General features: G+C 40.6%; 2 protein-coding genes and 1 pseudogene across 2 annotated transcripts; all 3 read left to right on the top strand.

Annotated features, from left to right (window-relative positions):
- Nucleotides 1–635: 635 nt before the first annotated feature.
- LOC139187601 (pentatricopeptide repeat-containing protein At3g22690-like) lies at nt 636–7801 on the top strand (annotated as a pseudogene).
- Nucleotides 7629–9741, top strand: LOC103430827 (disease resistance protein RUN1-like). Its single transcript, XM_070811190.1, has 2 exons — nt 7629–8387; nt 8847–9741. The coding sequence occupies exons 1-2, from the start codon at nt 7888–7890 to the stop codon at nt 9076–9078; spliced, it is 732 nt and encodes a 243-aa protein (XP_070667291.1). The 5' UTR covers nt 7629–7887; the 3' UTR covers nt 9079–9741.
- On the top strand, nt 9239–10834 carry LOC139187579 (disease resistance protein Roq1-like). Its single transcript, XM_070811191.1, has 3 exons — nt 9239–9931; nt 10103–10381; nt 10494–10834. Exons 1-3 carry the CDS (start codon nt 9809–9811, stop codon nt 10764–10766), a joined length of 675 nt encoding a protein of 224 aa, XP_070667292.1. The 5' UTR covers nt 9239–9808; the 3' UTR covers nt 10767–10834.
- Nucleotides 10835–21920: the final 11086 nt, after the last annotated feature.

The raw sequence follows: 21920 nt of genomic DNA, 5'->3' as shown, positions 1-21920 counted from the left end.
GAAAGGCCGATACTTGATAATGATTGAGTACTGGGAGGCACAAAAAGAGAGTGAAATGAAGGTGATGCATTGGGGTTAAAAGGGCGGGGATTGAAAGGTGAATGGGTGTTGAAGAGGGGGTGGCTGTGTGGTGGGTGACGGTGTGGGTGGTTGTTTGGGGGGGGTGGGACACTCGATTTAAGGAGTATGAGTTCGTCAAGGAGGAGGCATTGGAACACTGCAAACTGGGAAGTCATATTATTTTGAAAAGCTGTGTTGGAGGTGGTCAAGGCATCAATATATTGTTGGAGGTGTGTTTGCTGCGTTTCCAGGGCGGAAATGGATTCACCCAAGTCGTCGACTTGCGAACGCAGGTGTTCTTGACGAACATCGGCTGCCGCAGCTATGACATCTTGATCGAGGGTGGTGGAATGTGTGTTCTTGCCCATCGAATCGACGGGCTCTGATACCAGTTGGTATGCCCAATTGGATTCAGATGATTAAAAAGGGGAAAACAGAGAAAGTGCAAAAATTAAGAGAAAAAGGGGAAGAGAGAAATTGAGGGAAAGAGAGACAGAGTTCATTCAATCATTCATAAGTTTCCACATCTCTCATTATTACATATATATATTCTTCATAAAGGTGACCCTAACTATATGGACCCGAAGGTGGTGCAGGTACGGGTCAACTATAAGAGAAGTATTGGGCTTGGGCTCACATAGCTGGGCTCAACAGGAAACCCTACAAAACAACTATGACGGAATCTAGTGCGATTCAGAGTTTGATCCCAACGGAAAAGGAAGCAATTGAAACATTTCAGTTAAGTTAGTTGACAGTCGGTGCAAAGTGCAAACACCAAATAGAGCAAATCCCACCACCATGGCTGCGACGCTTCAACCGAACCCTCTGGCCTCCGCCACCCCAAGCTTCACAGCTCCCAACACCCAAAACCACAGCCATGGAAACTTCCCCAAGTGGGTGGGTCACTCAAAAAGTGCAAAACCATGGACCAGGTAAAGCAACTCCACTGTCGCTTCACCAAAACCGGCCATGGCAACTGACCCTCCAGTGTTACCAAGCTGATTTCCACATGCGCCGAAATGGGCACATCCGAAAGCTTGGATTATGCCCGAAAAGCCTTCAACTTTTTCCTTGGAGACCAAGAAACAAAGGGTATTTTGTTCATGTGCAATTCTCTGATAAGGGGTTATGCCAGTGCTGGGCTTGGTGATGAGGCGATTCTGCCTTATGTTCAGATGTCGGTGAAGGGCATTTTGCCTGATAAGTTCACGTTTCCATTCTCGCTGAGCGCTTGCTCGAAGATTGTGGCTTTTTATGAAGGGTTCAGCTCCATGGAGCGCTTGTGAAGATGGGGTTTCAGGGAGATGCGTATATCGAGAATTCATTGATGGAATGTCTGAGAGAAATACCGTGTCGTGGACTAGCTTGATTTGTGGTTATGCTAGGAGGAACTTGGTGAAAGAGGTTGTTTCTTTGTTTTTTGAAATGGTGATGGCGGGTGTTGAACCTAATTCGATTACCACTGTGTGTGTCATTTCTGCTTGTGCAAAGTTGAAGGATCTTGAGTTGAGTGAGAGGGTGTGTGCGTATCTTGGTGAGTCGGGAGTGAAGGTTAATACGCTTATGGTGAATTCCCTTGTTGATATGTAAATGAAATGTGGAGCTATGGATGCTACATATATAATAGATTTTTGACGAATATGTAGATAAGAATTTGTTGCTTTACAATACAATTTTGTCAAATTATGTGCGTCAAGGACTGGCTAGGGAGGCACTTGCTGTCTTTGAAATGACGCGACAGGGTTACATTGTTGTGCGTGTACACAACTGGGCGATTCTCTGTTCGGAAAGTGCTGCCATGGCATGAAATGTGGAAAACAAGAGATAGCCTGCAGAATTTTTTTTAATATGTTGAATAGGACTGTAGTGTCATTGAACTCCATGATTGCAGGTTTAATCAAATGTGGTGACTTAAAGTCCGCTTGGCAGATGTTCAATGAGATGCCGAAGAGTGATCTTGTCTCTTGGAACACACCATGATTGATGCTTTGGACCAAGAATATATGTTTGAGGAAGCAATTGAGCTTTTTGGGATGATGCAGGCCGAGGGAATAAAGGGAGATAGGGTGACCACGGTGGAAGTGGCATCTGCCTGTGGATATCTAGGCTCTTTATCTTGCAAAGTGGACCCATGCTTATATTGAGAAAAAGAAAATCGACTGTGATATGCGGCTTGACACAGCTTTGGTCGACATGTTCGCTAGATGCAACGATCCTCAAAGTGCAATGTGATAAACCAAGTGTCCACACACAAGTAAACTAAAAGAATTGTGCTCAATTACTGAGCTTCTTTTCATTTTCTGTTTATATAGAACTTTACAAGTATAGTTAATTAGAACTTTACAGGTATAGTGAATATTTCACATGGATACACTGCATCAATGTTTCTGCATCTGAGTATGGGCAGCATTTGTTTAATGCATGCGTGGGCAGCATTTGTTTAATGCATCTGCATCTGAGTATGGGCAGCATTTGTTTAATGCATGCGTGGGCAGCATTTGTTTAATGCATGCGTTGAGTGTATTGCAGAGTCATTCACATGGGCAGAGTCATTCACAACACTTGGTTTATCTACGATCATCAACCTTGACTCCCATGCATGAAAACAGTCCATGTCTTTTAATGGAATTAAAACTTGAATAAGGATAAACACCAGTGTTACTCCGGCCTGAAAAAAGGATCCTCCCCGAGCGGATATCCTGAACACGGAAGAAATTAGGATGAAGGACAAAGAAACAGTCATTGTCAGAAGAGAATTGATTGATAGATAATATATTTTGAGAAGCATCAGGGCAATATAAAGTATTTTTAAGAGTATAGGAGCTAGTAGGAGAGTAAATAAAAGAGGTGCCTATGTGGGAAATGTGCAAACCTTGACCACCATTAACACCACCGACTTGATCTATGCCTGTGTACTCCTGTGCATTTGTAAGTTGTCCAGGATCATTAGTAATATGTGTGTTCGCTCCAGAGTCCAGAAGCCATGTTGTGGGAGCATGAGATGCAGACTGGGGTACACGGGTTGACTGTGCAGCAAGGGCTGTGAGACGAGCACTTGGAACACGGCCTTCATAAGAAGTATTCATACGGTTGTAACAGTCAATGGCAGAATGACCATTACGACGACAAATCTGACAGCGAAGTGGTGGACGATCAGACGAAGAGGGACCTGCACCAAGGATACCGCCATGGGGACGTCCTGGATTAGGAGCAGCAGCAACATGTGGGCGAGCCTGATTGCCACTACGAGGATGGACAGCACCACGGCCTCCACCACGGGCAAAGCCTGCATGAGCAGTCTGCCAACGTCCACGATTAGCAAACATGGCAGTCAAGACAGGAGTGTCTCCAGACAAATTGAAGGTAAGGTGACGAGCTTCAGCACTGAGCAGCAGTGCTTCCAAAGCAGCATACGAAATAGGATTTTCTCGGGCTTGAATGGAGGCGACTGTGTTCTCATACAGTGGTCCAACATTATTCATGATTGTGGCAATTAAGTCCGAGTCAGCAATGGGAGAACCAGATAAGGCTAACTGATCAGCCAAGGTGTTGAGTTTGTCCAAATAATCGGCAATACTGAGATCACCACGCTGGAGATTGAGAAGTTCCCCGCGGAGTTGAATAACACGATTGTGGGAGGAAGGTGCATATCGGTCCTGTAAAGCCTTCCAGGCCTCGGCAGCACTAACACATTTGACGACAACATGCATAACAAGAGGAGAGAGAGAACTAGTCAGCCATGATAGAACCATCTGGTCAGTTTGGATCCAAGGTTCGAAGAGAGGATTGATGGTGTCAGTGAGTTGACCATCATCATTCAGTTGATGAGCAGAAGGGCACTGAGAAGTGCCATCAACATATGGCATCAAACTGCGACTGCGAAGAAGGGGAACAAACTGGGCACGCCACAAGGGATAATTATGGCGATCAAGTTTTAGAGGAAGAAATGCAGAAACATTAGTGAGGGCAGCGGAAGAAGACATTGTATTTGGAAGAGAAATATGTCGTAAGACTTGGAAAAGGGATGATACCATAAAAGAATTGTGCTCAATTACTGAGCTTCTTTTCATTTTCTGTTTATATAGAACTTTAAAAGTATAGTTAATTAGAACTTTACAGGTATAGTGAATATTTCACATGGATACACTGCATCAATGTTTCTGCATCTGAGTATGGGCAGCATTTGTTTAATGCATGCGTGGGCAGCATTTGTTTAATGCATCTGCATCTGAGTATGGGCAGCATTTGTTTAATGCATGCGTGGGCAGCATTTGTTTAATGCATGCGTTGAGTGTATTGCAGAGTCATTCACATGGGCAGAGTCATTCACAACACTTGCTTTCCATACCTACGTCCATACATGTCAAACAAATTGCATTTTCGTTCCAAGAAATGTGTTTTCTTAGGTTATTCTCAAAATCAATTAGGGTATAGATGTCTTGACCCATGCACAGGTCGTGTCTTCATGTCTAAACATGTTATTTTTTATGAAAATTGTTTTCCATTTCATGACAATCTCAGTGTTACTCCCGTCTCATCCTTTCTGCATGATAGCAATCCTGTTCCTCTTGGGACATCTGAACTCACTTTTCCATCCCCACAAAATTCGCCATCTCATCCTACTCTATCCCATACTTCCCTCACCCGTTCCAACACTTTTTCAGACAATCACTTTCCCTCACCCGTCTCTATCACCCACCCTTTGACTCCTACTTCTTCTCCCATCCAATCATCTTTACACTCATCCCGCCATACCATACTACTCCCATTTCGACAACCCCAATCACTATAGCCCCCCCAACCATCCATCCTATGGTTACACGTGCAAAAGCTGGCATTTCTAAACCTAACCCTAAGTATGCCCATACTTCCACCATCACTGCTATGTCTGAACCTACCTGCTACAGTCAAGCCAATAAATTTCAAGAATGGAGGACATGGTTTTCATCAACAACCAGGTCTTGATTATGGAGAAACTTTCAGTCCAGTGGTGACACACTCAACCATCCGCCTTATTATTGCTATGGCTGTTCATTTTTCATGGCCTATACGCCAACTGGATGTTCAAAATGCATTTTTACATGGTTCAATATCTGATGAAGTTTACATGAAACAACCTATAGGTTTTGTTGATCCTCAATATCCCACACATGTCTGTAAATTGCGGCGCTCTCTGTATGGTCTTAAACAGGCCCCTAGGGCATGGTTCCAATGTTTTTCTAATCATCTGGAACACCTGGGTTTCGTGGCCTCCCAAGCAGATTCATCTCTCTTTGTGTATTGTCATGGTTTAATTCGTATTTACTTATTAATCTATGTAGATGACATCCTTATCACAGGCAACAACATTCAGTGTATAAACACCTTGATCAAGGACATGGGCTCGGTTTTTTCAATGAAAGATCTTGGTCCTCTCCATTATTTTTTGGGTATGGAGGTTCATCGCTCTAGTAATGGCATTCATCTCTCACAGTCTAAATATATTTCTGATTTGCTTCACCGTACAAACATGGTGGCCTGTAAACCTGTCTCCACTCCTGCAGTCAGTGGCAAACGTCTCAGCTTATATGACGGCGAACCATTACAAGATATTACTAAGTTCCGGAGTGTAGTGGGTGCACTCCAATATCTCACTTTCACCCGTCCTGATATTGCCTTCTCTGTCAACCAGGTTTGCCAGTTCATGCATCAACCAACCACAACACACTGGATTGCTGTTAAAAGAATACTTCGCTATTTGAAGTCCACACCAGATCATGGCCTTGTGTATAAACCTGGACCTCTCACCCTCACTGCCTTTGCCGACTCTGATTATGCAGGAGATCCGGATGATCGCAAATCCACTGGCGGGTACTGTATATTTCTTGGTCCAAACCTTGTGTCCTGGAGTTCTAAGAAACAAAAAGGAGTGTCTCGCTCTAGCACAGAATCAGAATACAGACAACTTGCCATAACTGCAGCTACTATTTCTTGGTTTCGTAAGCTCTTCAAAGACCTGCATCTTCATCTATCTCCTCCAAAGGTGTGGTGTGATAATATTTCTGCAATCTCCCTTGCCTCAAACCCTGTCTTTCATGCCCGCACTCGCCATGTCGAAGTCGATTATCATTACATTCGGGAAAAGGTCACACGTCAGGAATTACAAGTTGGTTATGTTGCTACGCAAGATCAACTTGCTGATTTCCTGACCAAAGGACTGTCCACTTATCGTTTCAATTATCTTCTTTCCACGCTTCCCGTTCGCCGGCAACCGCTCAGCTTGCGGGGGTGTGATAAACCAAGTGTTGTGAATGACTCTGCCCATGTGAATGACTTTGCAATACACTCAACGCATGCATTAAACAAATGCTGCCCACGCATGCATTAAACAAATGCTGCCCATACTCAGATGCAAATGCATTAAACAAATGCTGCCCACGCATGCATTAAACAAATGCTGCCCATACTCAGATGCAGAAACATTGATGCAGTGTATCCATGTGAAATATTCACTATACCTGTAAAGTTCTAATTAACTATACTTGTAAAGTTCTATATAAACAGAAAATGAAAAGAAGCTCAGTAATTGAGCACAATTCTTTTACAATGGACTTGTTCGATCGATAACATGAGAATAAGAGATGTTTCTGCATGGACCGCAGCCGTTGGAGCAATGGCCATGGAGGGAATGGGAAACGGACTCTACAGCTCTTTGGTGAGATAATTAGGCAAGGAGTGAAACCAGATGTAGTATTCTTTGTGGCACTACTAACAGCATGCAGCGATGTAGGGTTTTTGGAACAATTTCAGGTTAATGTAGCCTGTCCACGGCTTCCCCCCCACATTGTTCATTACGGTTGCATGGTAAAGAGCATGCCAATGGAGCCCAACGACGTCATTTGGGGGACTCTCTTGGCTGCTTGCCGAACCCACAAAATGTCGAAATTGCATCACATGCAGCCGAACGGATATCCAAGCTGTCTACTCAGAGGACCGGAATTCATGTGCTTCTGTCAAACATATATGCATCTACTGGGAAATGGGCTGACGTTGTAAAAGTGAGGCTGCAGTTGAAGGAGAAAGGCGTCCACAAGGTGGCGGATCAAGCTCCATAGAATTACACGTCAACGGAATCATCCACGAGTTTACATCAGGTCATGATACTAGCACAGAGAAGAGCCAGACTGGATTGATGCTGCAAGAAATCAACTGCAGACTAAGAGAAGCCGGTCATGTTCCTGATTTGGATATTGTCCTGCTTGATGTCGATGAGAAGGAAAAGGGATACTTGCTCAGTTGACACAGTTAGAAACTTGCCATTGCTTTCGGGCTGATCGGAACATGTCAAGGAGTGCCGATTCATATGGTTAACAACCTCAGAATGTGCTCTGATTGTCACTCCCTTGGCAAGTTTGTGTTGAAAATATAAGACCGGGAAATTACCGTTCGACACACACGCACGCACGCGAGACGGTATAAATTAAGTCAATTGGACAAGAGCGAAAGACCACTTCTTGTTGTTTCTTTGTGTGAAAAACGCGTCAGGAACAAAGAAATATCAAACCTTAAGGGTCCTCACGTTTGACTTCACATTTGTATTTGCAGGCAGCAGGAAGCTGCTTCCTACAAGGAGAGAAACTTCCACAGCGCTGCCCGAGCAGGGAGGTTCTCACACCATGTGGGATCAGTAAGTTCTGGTGAGACCAAAATACCGAGTCTCGTGTTTTTGCGAGAGATGCACTATCGGGGTCAACCCCAATAAAGTTTTTCTCAACACGAACAGTTTCAGAAATGAGTACAATTCCCAACTCTCTGGCTGTTTAGTTATCTGGCCCCCAGACAAACAATATGGCTTGTCTGGCCAATCAAGCAGCCTCTTCCTCTTTTTCTATCTCAAATCCATACACTTATGATGTGTTTCTGAGTTTCAGAGGTGAGGACACGCGCAATAATTTTACAGGTCATTTGTACAACGCTTTGCGTCAGAAGGGAATCACTACCTTCATAGATGATGGGATCAGAAGAGGAGAAAATATATCAGCATCTCTTCTCAGAGCAATTGAAGAGTCAAAGATTTCTATCATCGTACTCTCTGAAAATTATGCCGAGTCCAAGTGGTGCTTGGATGAACTCGAGAAGATCCTTGAGTGTAAAAAATCAAAACAACAAATGGTTAGGTCACTTTTTTACAAGGTGGATCCGTCGAATGTACGAAACCAAAAAGGATCATATGGTGAGGCACTTGCTCAACACGAGCGAACATTCAAAGATAATATTGAGAAGGTGTACAGATGGAGGGAAGCTCTTTCAGAAGCAGCAAGCTTGTGTGGGTGGCCTTTCTTGGATGGGTACGTTTATTACTAACCACTCCAGTGCCTAATTACTAGCCTTTTTTTTTGTATATTTTGGGATATTTCAGTTTTCATTTTCGCTTAAACTGCTTTATTATTTGTTTTACTAAAAAACTGCTTTAAATTTGTCAAAAACTGATTTTTTTTTTTTTAATGTATTCACCACTCCTAAACCAGTTTCTTTATGGGGTGTGAAAAATCGGCGCCCAAACATAAAATGGATATTGATTTATGGAAAAAATTTCGAACATAATTATTTGGAGGACAAATTTAGGGAATTTTAAAAGAAGGTGGCAATTAACATCACCAGTGAGGTAAAATCGAGTTAAAAACAAAGGCTAAAACAATGAGACTGCATCAAGTGGTCGACTAATTTTGGTGTGAAGTGTTGTGTTTTCAAGGTGTAATGTTGATATATGAAATATTGTTTTTTTAATTGTTTTTTCAAATTGGCAGGCATGAATCTCAATTTATCCATATGATCTTTGAGGAGATTTCAGTTGAAGTGTTACACCAGACATGTTTGGATGTTGCTCCATATCCAGTTGGATTAGAGTCTTGCATAAAAGAAGTGGATAAGTTCTTAGATGTTGGGGGAGATGGTGTTAGAATGGTAGGGATATGGGGGACTGGTGGAATAGGCAAGACAACAATTGCGAAAGCTGTTTATAATTCAATTGCCTCTTAGTTTGATGGTAGTAGTTTTTTGGCAAATGTTAGAGAAAATTCATTGGCATGTGGAGGCGTAGTCCAATTGCAAGAGACTCTTCTAGCTGAAATTCTTAGGGGAAAAGGGTTGAAGGTCACTAGTGTTGATAGAGGAGCTCAGCTGATAAAGAAGAGGCTGGGCAATAAAAAGGTTCTCTTAATTCTTGATGATGTGGACCAATTGGAACAGTTAAACAAATTAGCTCGAGGGTCTGATTGGTTTGGATCGGGCAGTAGAAAGAGATAAGCATTTGCTGACTGCTCATCAAGTTCATTTTGTATACGACGTCAAGGCATTAGATGGTCGAAAAGCTCTTGAGTTGTTCAGTTGGAATGCATTCAAAACAAGTCAACCCCCGAATGGTTATGAGGAACTCACTAAACGTCCAGTACACTATGTTCAAGGCCTCCCATTGGCTCTGATAGTTTTGGGTTCTCATTTGTGTGGCAGAAGTGCAGATCAATGGCTAGGGACAGTAGATAGTTACAAAAGAGCTTCTAAAAAACAGATACATGAAATACTCAAAATAAGTTTTTCTGGATTGGAAGATCTTGTGAAAGAAGTTTTCCTTGACATTGCATGTTTCTTTAAAGGTAAAGATGTAGCCTATGTAACAGAAATTTTACAATGTTGTGACCTCAACCCTACGATTGGCATTCAAATACTTGTAGAAAAGGCTCTCATAACTCTAGATGGAACTCGGATTCTGATGCATGACTCGCTAGAAGAAATGGGTAAAGAAATAGTTTGCCAAGAATGGCCAAATGAACCTGGAAAGCGTAGCAGATTGTGGTTCCACGAGGATGTTTATCGTTTGATAACTGAAAATACTGCACGTATAAATTATATGTTGTGGCATTCAATTCTACAAGCAAGCCCATATCTGATTATTATTTCCTTGGTAAATTCTTAAGCAAAATATTTATATTTTGAAAAGACTTACACTTTACTGGATAAAGTATAACCAGGTTTCTTAAAACTATTGTTTTTTTTCGTGCAACAGGGAACAAATGCAATCAAAGGAATTATGGTAAAGGTACCTGAACCATATAATCACATATGCTTGAATGCTAAAAGCTTCTCAGAGATGAAAGATCTGAAATTCTTCGTGAACTATGATGCACTCTTTTCTGGGGACTTTGATTATCTCTCCAATGAGTCGAGGAGGCTTGACTGGCCTGGATGTTCGTTACAATCTTTGCCATCAAATTTTCATCCAATGAAACTCTTTGCGCTGAAGATGCCCGGAAGCTGCATAACCGGACTGTGGGAGGGATTCAAGGTACTTTGAAGTATTCATCCCCTATTTTTTCTCATATTTTTAGGCTGAAGATTTCTATGAAGGTTTATTTTATCCTTTCTTTTCTCTAGCCCTTCTTTTTCTCGTTGCGCAGGCATTCCCAAATTTGACAAATATGAATTTTGAACGTTGTAAATTCTTAGAGGAAATCCCTGACTGCACCGGAATCCCAAACTTAAAGCGTTTGAATCTAAATTACTGCAGAGGTTTAGTTGAGGTTCATCCTTCAGTTGGATTCCTTGATAAACTTGTTGAGTTGAGAGTTAGGGGCTGCTTTAACCTCGTGATATTTCCAAGAAGAATCAGCTTGAAATCTCTAGAAGTTATTGACCTCGGAGACGCTTTAGGCTTACGCATTTTCCAGTAATTGTGGGAAAGATGGGATCCGTAAGATATATGAATCTACAAGGCACTGCCATAAAAGACTTACACTTATCAATTGGGTATCTCATTTTGGGATTCAAGAGTTGTATTTATCATACCGTGAGGATCTTACAACTCTGCCATCCAGCAATTATGAGTTGCAAAACCTCAAGGTTCTGAATCAGGTCTCTCTCTCTCTCTCTCTCTCTCTGGTAAACAGGGGATTATATATAATTAAGGTAACACTGTTACTACTGTGTTACAGGTATCTTCTGGTTATGACTACCCTCGTTATATAAGTGCATATTCTTTTGAAATTCCTGCAACCGTCCAATTGGGGAAGTTAGCATTGGCTCTCTGTGCTGTTTTTGAAGTATTACAAAATGAAAATGCTGATTGGCGTTTTGGAGCTATTATATCCGTCAGTGATGCGAAGTTAATTCGTAATTATAAGACAACATCTACTCATCTGTGGATCAAGCATATTCCACTATGGACTGGGAATGAGGCACACATCTTGAAAACCGACTTTCTGTTTCGGCCTCATACCTGTGTAGTTAAATTTTACATAATAAAAGGCCCGCAACCAGTTAGGTTGAAAAGCCTTATTGCTCGCCTACTCGTATGCAGCTTGGATGATTAGGCCATCTCCAACCGACCCGGCCAAATGGCTAAAAATAGCTCGAAATGACACCAAAACCGTCTCCAACCAAGGGTTAGGCCAAATGGCTCGTGGGCCCCTCCGGGCCAAAACCATCAAATCAGGCCAATCGGCTGGCCCAAAGAAGCTAGCCAGCTAGCCTCGGGCCGGCACCAGAATTTCAAACCCAATGGCGCTAGCAACGGCTAGTTGACGTCATGCTGACGCCAGGTTACCGTTGGATTTGAATTTTTTTTTTCCAGACAAAATTTAAAAAAAAAATATCTAATTTTTTTTTCCTATATATACCTAGGCCATTCATACACCATTTCTCACATAATTTTCACCATTCATACTATCTTACTTTATTTTATTTCAATTCTTCACATTCTATTCTCTTATCTCTTCCAATAATCTTTCCTACCATTCAAGAAACAAGGGTAGAAAATCAGTCTCCGGGTGAAGGTTCCATACCTAGGGCTACGGGATGAAACAAGGCCCGAAAATTGAAGGAAAAGGGCAAGGCAAAGGATGTTTACGCCTTTCAACAGGAAATGGCATCCTCATTGCAATTAATGGTGGAGCAAAATGCCTTTGCCGCGGAAGAAAGGAACTTTAGGCACGAAGAACGGGCAAAACAAATACAAAAAGAGATGGATGGTAGGAACATGCAAATGAACACTTCGGATTACATTCTGATGAGTAAGACATATTTTGATAGGAAAAAGAGGGAAATTATGGCCCGACGGGAGTTGTTTACATCCGACTATACTCCTACAATGGCGAATGATGATGATGATTATAGTCTTTAAATTCAAGTTGTTGTAATCTTTAATATTTAAGTTATAATTTGTTATATTCTTTAAATTGAAATAATAAATTATGTTTGGCCTATGGCCCTTTGGCCCCCTCCGTTGGAGATGGTATGAAATATGGCCTGACACTGTTCATTAAAATATAATTTCTTGGAGGGCTATAGGGCTAAAGAGAGCCATATGGCCCTCATTCGGTTGGAGATGGCCTTACAATTACAACCTTGTTGCCAGCAATGATTACCGAGCACTGGAAAGCCTTGTTGCCTGCCATATAGGTTGCACAGACCTTCCGAAACCCAACACTCTGCCACGTCGACAAGCCTCTGACATGCCCCCGACACGGGTTGGACACGGTCAAGACACTGGTTAAGCCATTTTTACAAATTTGAAAAATATTTTGAGTTAGTTTTGGAAACATTGAAACATTTGGGGCAATGTGGAAATACAAAAACTAAAGCCTAAAAGCAACCCGATCTAACGTCACCTAAGTCTCTAATACTTGTGTTATACTTGTGTTGTTTTAATTATTATGTTTGCGTTATTTTAGTTAGGGAAATTTTATTTGAACCCTGCAATCTTATCACTACACCCATTGTTTTTTTTGAATAAAATTATATTCCAATTTGTCCCTGAATAAAAAATGGGTGTAGCAAAAAAATTATTAAATTAAAGAACCGGCGAATGGGTGGGTCACTGGAAATCAAGAGGGTTGTGGGGGTTTCTTGATGGAATAGGAGGAATGTAGCCAGAGTTGGATTAGATTCGTAAGAGAAAATAGAGGGGTTATGATGTTGCAGACGACATCATCCTCCACCTCCTCCTCGTCGGCCGCCATGGAATAACGGGTCACCACTCTTTCTCTCTCAATTTTGATCTCTCGTTGTAACCATAAAGAAAAATAGAAAGAGGAAATGTTAGATATGGTGCATACTCAAATTCACCATAGCCATCCCCATCCAAATTCTCTATTTTTTTCACTCTCTTCCATCATCAAACCCAAAATCTCAAGAAAAGCATAAATCCTACAACTCTAAAACAAGCTTAATCCATAATTCTCTTGCTCTCAGCCAAATGAGCAGCAAGCCGTGCTAAACTTATACAACCGCACATTTTTGTGAAAGGTTAAACAGTTAGCATGCATATACGAAGCTCTATCCACTGCCGACATGCTACAAAGTCAATAAGCTTTACCTTTACCAAGCGCAGAATGATAGTTCAGATCTACACTAATTCCTAAAGTGTTGTCATACTTGCTATGCAACCTACATAATTGGTTACATAAAGAGCAAGGAGTTCTCTCGGACCTTTACCTAGAAATTCCATACAACCACGTACTTTTGATACAAAAAGTTAGTGAATTTCATGCCCCATAAATCTTTAGTATGTTGTGATGTAGGTCGCATAACTCAAAGGATTGAAGAAAACCAAAGTTAACAGCCAAATGGTCACGTAGACTCGTCTGCCTCTGTAAATAAGGTATCTGGCTGCTGACCCTACGGCTAACAACTTTGCAAAAGATCTACACCAAAACCCATGGCTGCATAGGCTATATGGGCATGTCTGCTTATAAAAAAGTAGCACGCCTACCGCTGGTCTAAAAGTCAAAGGTTAGGCGTAAACAAAAGAAGCGAAGATGAAGAAAAGCAAAGGAAGCAAGTTTATTAAATTTTCTAGCAAAATTGAGAACAAATAGCAAAGACCGATGAAGTTCAAGCAAAGCAAAAAGCAACAAGGAAAACAAAGAAAATCCTAAAGGTTGCCTAGAAGACTACTCTTCAGTAGCTTGGACATCCCACAACTACACGGTTGCCATACCTTTAGCAGCTGCCACACTCTCAGTAGCAGCATCATCCAGCGTTTCACCCCTGGCTACCCCATCTTGGGCACCAACTTCTTCGACTACTTCACCAATGGAAGCCTCAAAAGTAAAGGCAAACAAGTATTCTGGAGAAATAGAGAAGGTCTCGAAGTCTTTCTCAGCAAACTCAAAGTCAGACGGCCTACCAAAGAGATGATCTAGATAACCTAGCTTGTAGAAATCGGCCTAACTATGAACAAGCGAAGCCTCAAGTCCAACCTTTTCACCCTTCAGCTATCCGTTCTCCTTGAGCAGACCAACATGGACGCGCTGCAGCTCATCCGCCTTTTTCTTCATATTTTCGTTGATCTTCAACGCATCTTTAGCGCGTCTTCTGGAAGTGGATCACTTGATTATAATCAACAATCAACTCTTCATCATTTGCGTAAGCAGTAGAATGAAGCTCGCGTTCAAGATCTTGAATATGAGGTATGTAACTACCAATCTCATTCTCTGCACTTTCATACTTTAGATTGCGTCAAGCCTAGTCTTCAAGTCAACGATCTCCTGGCCAGCGGTCTCAAGCTACAGAGAAGTGGGGCAGAGATATTGGACCCTTTTAAAGCGACGAGCTCAGAATCCAACATTTTGATCCTCTCGACAGAAGAATAAGCCTCAGCTGCCATAGTTGTTGCCATCTCATTGGAAGCCTTGGTATCTTCTTGGTTAAGAAGTATAGACTCGGTTGCCAGAATCGCCGTTTTCCGCTTCATGGCAAGCAGATCAGTCCTCTTATATTTGGTCGTATGCTTCGTAAAGGAACTTAGGTAAACAACCATTCTAACGCCATCAACAAGCTTGGCACACGCATCCATGTCTTCAAGCAGCTCTGGCTTCAAAAGCGCACAAATCTCAGCAAACATTCTAGATACAGGCTTGGTGAATTTCTCACAAGAGTAGTCTTTTTTTTCTCAGCAGGCGAACTAGTTTGAACAACAAGAGGACTAGGCCCTGACGCATTTTAGCAGCAGAGTCCACCTTATCGCTCTTCATTATAGCAATCATCTCAAAAGGTGAACTAGACTTAGCTTCCAATGGACGTCTTAGCAAAGACTTTGGCACTGAGGCCAAGACAGAACCTTTACATTGAGCAATCCTGTCAGCAAGCATACTAGCTATCTTCGGCATGGCAGACGTCACTGGCTGAGATCTAGCAGCCTCATCTTTCTTCCTCTTAGAAAAAGTCAAATTAATCACAGGCCTCTCAGCAACAGGTAAACCCTCACGAGCAGCGGAGAAAGTCTTTGGTTTTTTCTCAACCGGCATCTCTTGAGCAGGCAGGGAAGGTCTCTTCTTTCCACCTTCATTCATAGCAGGCTCCACGATAGCGAACGGACGAGCCAATGCATCCACCTTGATCCACTTTATCTCTTATCTCAGGGGTAGCCCACCTTTGTCCCTGCAAAGAGGACTAACCATTCAACGCCATTCACGGTACCCAGCAGGAATACCTAAAGCAACATGCACCTTCTTTATATCTGGAGAAGTCTTGGGAGTTGAGCCAAATTTGGAATCTACATAAGCAGATGAGGACAATCAACAAATCAGAGAGCAACTTATCAAAAGCACAAAGTAGTCTAAAGACCAAACAGTGTACTTACCGGTGATGAAAATCATCGGAACACGCAACTCAGAGGAAGAATCAAACTCTCACTTTCCACTTATCTCCAAAGTCTCCTTGGCCCAGTCATGATTTCCCTTGCTCGAATGAACGAAGAGCCTATGTGGGATCGCAATTGCCCAACTCCATCAATGCGGCCTATGTTAAAGAAGTACTAGAATTCGTTGACAATTAGATCCAAGTCAATGAATTGGCTCAGGTTAAGGAATCCCACCATCACACGGACCACATTTGGAGAACATTAAGCGGGGGCACACTTCATGGAAGAAACGCAGCATAGGAAAAGTAAATCCCAACACGAAGTAGTAGGGGTGAAACTTGATAGCTCTTTGAGCCCCACTACATGGCTCACGACTGCTCCCCTCATTGACACACTTCACACACACCCCGGGATGGAATGACATGCCTGTATGCTTCAAGGAAATTTCTGAAAGAGTCATCGGAACTAATTTTGAAGTGAGCAGCCTTGAAGTAGCCCACTTTACTTAAAAACCCACCTTGAGAGTACAACAACGACAAAGCATCGTTACTCTTGTGGCTTGAAGAAAACATGGTCGAAGAAATTCTACAAAGATACAAGGAAGAATCGTTAGATGACTGCACAAAAAAAAAAGGTGTAAATGGGGCCCAAGGACAACAGCCAAGGGAGCCCAACCCCTGCGCCTTTCTCTTTCTCATCTCTCATGTGGGCCAACCTAGGGGCTCATGGCCTAAAACTAATAGGAAGGGGGGCTGCTACCCCCGCACCTCCTTCCTCTCACCCGTACAGGTTCGAGCCCGGCGGCCCAAGCCCAGCTTCCCAGCGCTCAAGTTCTGGCCCAAGCCAGCTACACGCCGCCAGCCCTTGGTGCTGATGAAGCAGCCCCACGACAGCAGCCATGTTGTGGCTCCCTAACCATTATTTGACACGTCCTTGATCCCCTTTGAGCCAAATTTCAAGCCCCGAGGCTTCCAAAAAATTAAGACGACAAGGAAAATTAATTTTTTTCTTACCTTGGTGCGGCGTGAAGACGAAGAAAGCAACGAAAGACGGTCATTTGCATGGGCAAGTGAAGAAGATTGCTAGGGGATGGAGAACAAATATCCTCTAGCTTTCTCTCTCTTGTAGGGTAGAATAAATTGTTTTCTATAGTTGATATAATCATCTACCTAAGGTAGACTTAAATAGACTTTGGAAGTGATTTATGTCCCTTTCCTAGAAGGATATAGTTTCCAATTAAAGTGGGAATCTACATCAAAATAGGAAATAATCTTATGTTTCCTAAAGCAAGGGAAGATCTTTACACCTACTGCCCTTTCCTACGAGCAGCCCAGCAGGTGTGGGAGCATTTGTGGAGCAAAAAATAATCAAGAAAATTATGGAGGTGACACATGGACTTTTGGGTTAAAATGACAAAATTACCCTCGAGGCACACCGCGATTCCCATGCCCATGCAACGGACAACAATGACTCAATCAAGGAAGAGTCAAAGTGATCAAAATGCTATTTATTCAAATCCCTCTCATCACTCCTCATCAAATCCTTATTCAAAAGGTAACTCCCAAAATTTCCTATTTAATTTAGGATTAATTGCCATTGCAAGATATTATTTCACATAATATCTTGTAATTATTTACCCAATTACACCATAAATGGTCGACCACTATTCTCAAAATAGGGTCGGCCACTCCCCTATAAATAGCCTTATTATCCCAGTAAAAAGCTAAGCCATTTGCTACCCACAAACTCCTAAATACATTCTTTTAAGAATTTTGACTTTGACATCGGAGATTTTTCGGCTAAAGCCCCCCATTCATCGTGGGTGCGTGAGGCTTTGGCCTTAATCTTAGGTGGTATTATTTTGCAGGTACATTTTCGTCAAAGAAGAAGATGGTTGAAATTTGCATCCACAACCATGCTCCAAAAGCTTAAGCAGAAATAGATATAAGCAGACGTACGAAAAATGCACAGCACAACGAAACCTCATGAAATCTAAGTTTTAAGCATAGAAAGATGCACAACACAATGAATCCTTATGAAATTTCAAATTAGATAACTACTAAACCCCAATAGCTTAAGCAGAAGTGGATGCACGACACAACGAAACCTCAAAAAGAAAAAAGAAAAAAAAACTAAAACTTTGTTACCAGACTCGAAACTTTAAACTATCAGAAGATGGACTGACAATGTGTATCAAACTAACATAAATTACTCTTAACATCCATTGTATTGCATAATTGCTTTGAATTTACTTTGTGAAAATTGATGAGACATGGTTTGAGTAGATCACAACTTTACATTCATGCATTGCTCCACACCACTTTCTCAGACATGCATATATTTACTTTTTAGCTAACAACTGTTTTCACATATCATCAATTGCATGTCCCCTAAAACATCATATGAAAGTGTCAATTGTGAAACCCCCACTATTCTTTATTTTCAACATCTTAAAAATGGACTCCTTGAAGAAATGAAATGTGGCCAATCTCATGCATCAATATTTAGAACTTATGAGATTAAATTTACATTTAGGGATTTAGATGCTCCTACCAAACTAATATAAAAAAACAGATAATATAATTAAGATGTTTCATTTCTTCATTAAGGTGGGTAGAGCAAACCAACTTGGGCAAAAACTGCTAAACTAAGAATAAGCATAGAGATGCTTTGTCCCCAGTATTTTAAGTGGACCCTACCATCAAATTAATATGTGGGGCCATGAGACTAAAGAAGTTTGAAGGCCTCATGAGAAATGTCAGAAACTTAGAAGTGGAAGATGGGCAAAAGAACGGCAAGGAGAAGGAAAGGTCTTTTGTTTAAGTTTTCCTTTCTCCTCTTTGGCTTTCCGATTATTCTTTAATCAAAAACATGAAAACAGAAAAATTCAACCAGAAATTACAATTCCCATAAATCCAACAACAAATCAAGAAATCCTATGACCCAATTTTCCTTCCCAAATTTTTCCAGGCAACCAAACAGACCCCGACCCAACCCTAATCCCCAAATTTCTCAATCACCCATAAAAACAAAAGAAATTCAAGAAATACGCTACTAGGACAATAAGAACGGTATTCAAAAGATCAAAAACTTATTACGTGTTAAAAGTAGACAATTTTTCCTTATGGATTGTATTTGGCCTGTTTTCGGATTTCATGGAAACAAACGAATGTGCGTTTGACATTCTTTGGAACTTAAGCAATTAAACACATAAAATTTACTACTAGGACCATAAGAATGAGTACTCAAAAGTTCAAAAGCTTATTGGGTTCAAAAGTATGTAGTTTTTCGTTATTTGGATTGTTTTCGGCATTAATGGAAACAAACAAGCGTGCGTTTGACACCCTTTGGAACATAAGCAAATAAACACATATAATATGCTACTAGAGCCATACGAATCAGAACTTAAAAGTTCAAAAGCTTATTGGGTGTCAAAAGTCCGCAATTTTTCCTTATGGAGTATATTTGGACTGTTTTCGGCATTCATGGAAACAAAATAGCGTACACTTGACAAACTTTGGAACATAAGCAAATGAACACATAAAGTATGCTATTAGGACCATAAGAATGGGTACTCAAAAGTTCACAAGCATATGGGTTGTCAAAAGTACACAATTTTTCTCTTGGAGTGTATTTGGACTGTTTTTAGCTTTCACATGCACCTCTTGGTACTTAAGCAAATAAAAACCTATAATACGCTACTAGGACAACAAGAATGAGTACGTAAAAGTTCAAAAGCTTATGGGTTGTCAAAAGTACACAGTTTTTCTCTTTGGAGTGTATTTATACTATTTTCGGCATTCATGTGATCAAACGGGTGTGCATTTGACAACCTTTGGAACTTAAGTAAATAAACACATACAACATGCTACTAGGACCATAGCAATGAGTACTCAAAAGTATAAAATCTTATTGTGCGTCAAAACTGCACAGTTTTTCTCTTTGAAGTGTATTTGGATTGTTTTCGGCATCCATGTGATCAAACGAGCGTGGGTTTGACAACCATTGGAACATAAGAAAATAAATAACCATTGGAACATAAGAAAATAAACATGTACAGTACGCTACTAGGACCATAAGAATGAGTACTTAGAAGTTCAAAAGTTTATTGGGTGTTAAAAGTACACAGTTTGTCTCTTTGGAGTGTGTTTGGACTGTTTTCGGCTTTCATGTGATCAAACGAGCATGCGTTTAAAACCCTATGGAACTTAAGCAAATAAAAACATATAATACACTACTAGGACAATAAGAATAAGTACTCACTAGTCACAAGATCAGAAGCCTATTAGGTGCCAAAAGTACACAATTTTTCCTTAGGAAGTGTATTTGAACTGCTTTCAGGATTCATGGAAACAAACGAGCGTGCATTTGACACCCTTTGGAGTTTAAGAAATCGAATACATATAATACACTACTAGGACCATAAAAATAAGAACACCAAATTTCAAAAGCTTATTGGGTGTCAAAAGTATGCAGTTTTTCCTTATGGTGTGTATTTGGACTGTTTCGGCATTCATGGAAACAAATGAGCGTGCGTTTGACACCCTTTGAAACTTAAGAAACTAAACACATACAATAAGCTATTATACCCATATGAATGAGTACTCAAAAGTTCAAAAGGTTATTAGGTGTCAAAAGTGCGCAGTTTTTCTTTATGGAGTATATTTGGACTGTTTTCGGTATTCATGTAAACAAAATAGCTTACACTTGACAACCTTTGGAACATAAGCAAATAAACACATAAAATACGGTACTAGGACCATAAGAATCAAAAGTTCAAAAGCTTATGGGGTGTCAAAAGAACATAGTTTTTTTCTTTGGAGTATACTTGGACTATTTTCGGCATTCATGGAAACAAATGAGCATGCGTTTGTCACCCTTTGGAACTTAAGCAAATAAAAACATATAATAAGCTACTAGGACCATAAGAATGAATACTCAAAAGATCAAAAGCTTGTTGGGTGTCAAAGTACACAATTTTTCTCTTTGGACTGTTTTCGACATTCATGTGATTAAACGAGTGTTCGTTTGACAACCTTTGGAACATAAGAAATTAAACACATACAATGCACTACAAGGACCATAAGAATGAGTACTCAAAATTTGAAAAGCTTATTGGGTGTCAAATGTACATAGTTCTTCTCTTTGGAGTGTATTTGGACTGTTTTCGACATTCATGAGATCAAACGAGCGTGTGTCTGACACCCTTTGGAACTTTAGAAAATAAACACATACAATACACTACTAGGACCATATGAATGAGTACTTAAGAGTTCAAAAGCTTATTGGGTGTCAAAAGAATACAGTTTTTCTCTTTGAAATGTATTTGGACTGTTTTCAGCATTCATGTGATCTAACGAGTGTGCTTTTAACACCCTATGGAACTTAAGCAAACAATCACATATAATACGCTACTAGGACATAAAAATGACTACTCAAAATTTCAAAAGCTTGTTGGGTGTCAAAAGTACGCAGTTTTTCCTTATGGTGAGTATTTGGACAATTTTTTGGCATTCATGAAAACAAACGAGCGTGCGTTTGATACCGTTTGGAAGTTAAGCAAATAAACACATACAAAAGAGTAGACAGTTTTTCTCTTTGGATTGTATTTGGACTATTTTCAGCTTTCATGTGATCAAACGAGTGTTCGTTTGACACCCTTTGGAACTTAAGAAAATAAACATATACAATACGCTACTAGCACCATAAGAATGAGTAATCAAAATAAATAAAGCTTAATGGGTGTCAATATTACACAATTTTTCTCTTTGGTCTGTATTTGGATTGTTTGCGGCATTGATCAAACGAGTGTGCGTTTGACAATATTTGGAACTTAAGAAAATAAACAAAAATAATATGCAACTAGGACCATAAGAATGAGTAATTAAAATTTCAAAAGCTTATTGAGTGTCAAAAGTATACAGTTTTTCTCTTTGAAGTATATTTGGGCAATTTTGGCATTCATGGGATCAAACGACCCTGTGTTTAACACCTTATGGAACTTAAGCAAATAAACACGTATAATACTATACTAGGACAATAAGAATGAGTACTCAAAAGATAAAAAGCCTATTAGGTGTCAAAAGTACACAGTTTTTCCTTATGGAGTGTTTTGGATTGCTTTCGAGATTCATGGGAACAAACGAATGTGTATTTGACACCCTTTAAAACTTAAGTAATTAAATACATATAATATTCTACTAGGACCACACAAATGAGTACACAAAATATCAAAAGCTTGTTG

The sequence above is a fragment of the Malus domestica genome, chromosome 13 (assembly GCF_042453785.1).
Source record: "Malus domestica chromosome 13, GDT2T_hap1".
Taxonomy (NCBI): domain Eukaryota; kingdom Viridiplantae; phylum Streptophyta; class Magnoliopsida; order Rosales; family Rosaceae; genus Malus; species Malus domestica.
The sequence above is the reverse complement of the archived record's forward strand: the minus strand, read 5'-3'. Positions and strand labels throughout refer to the sequence as shown.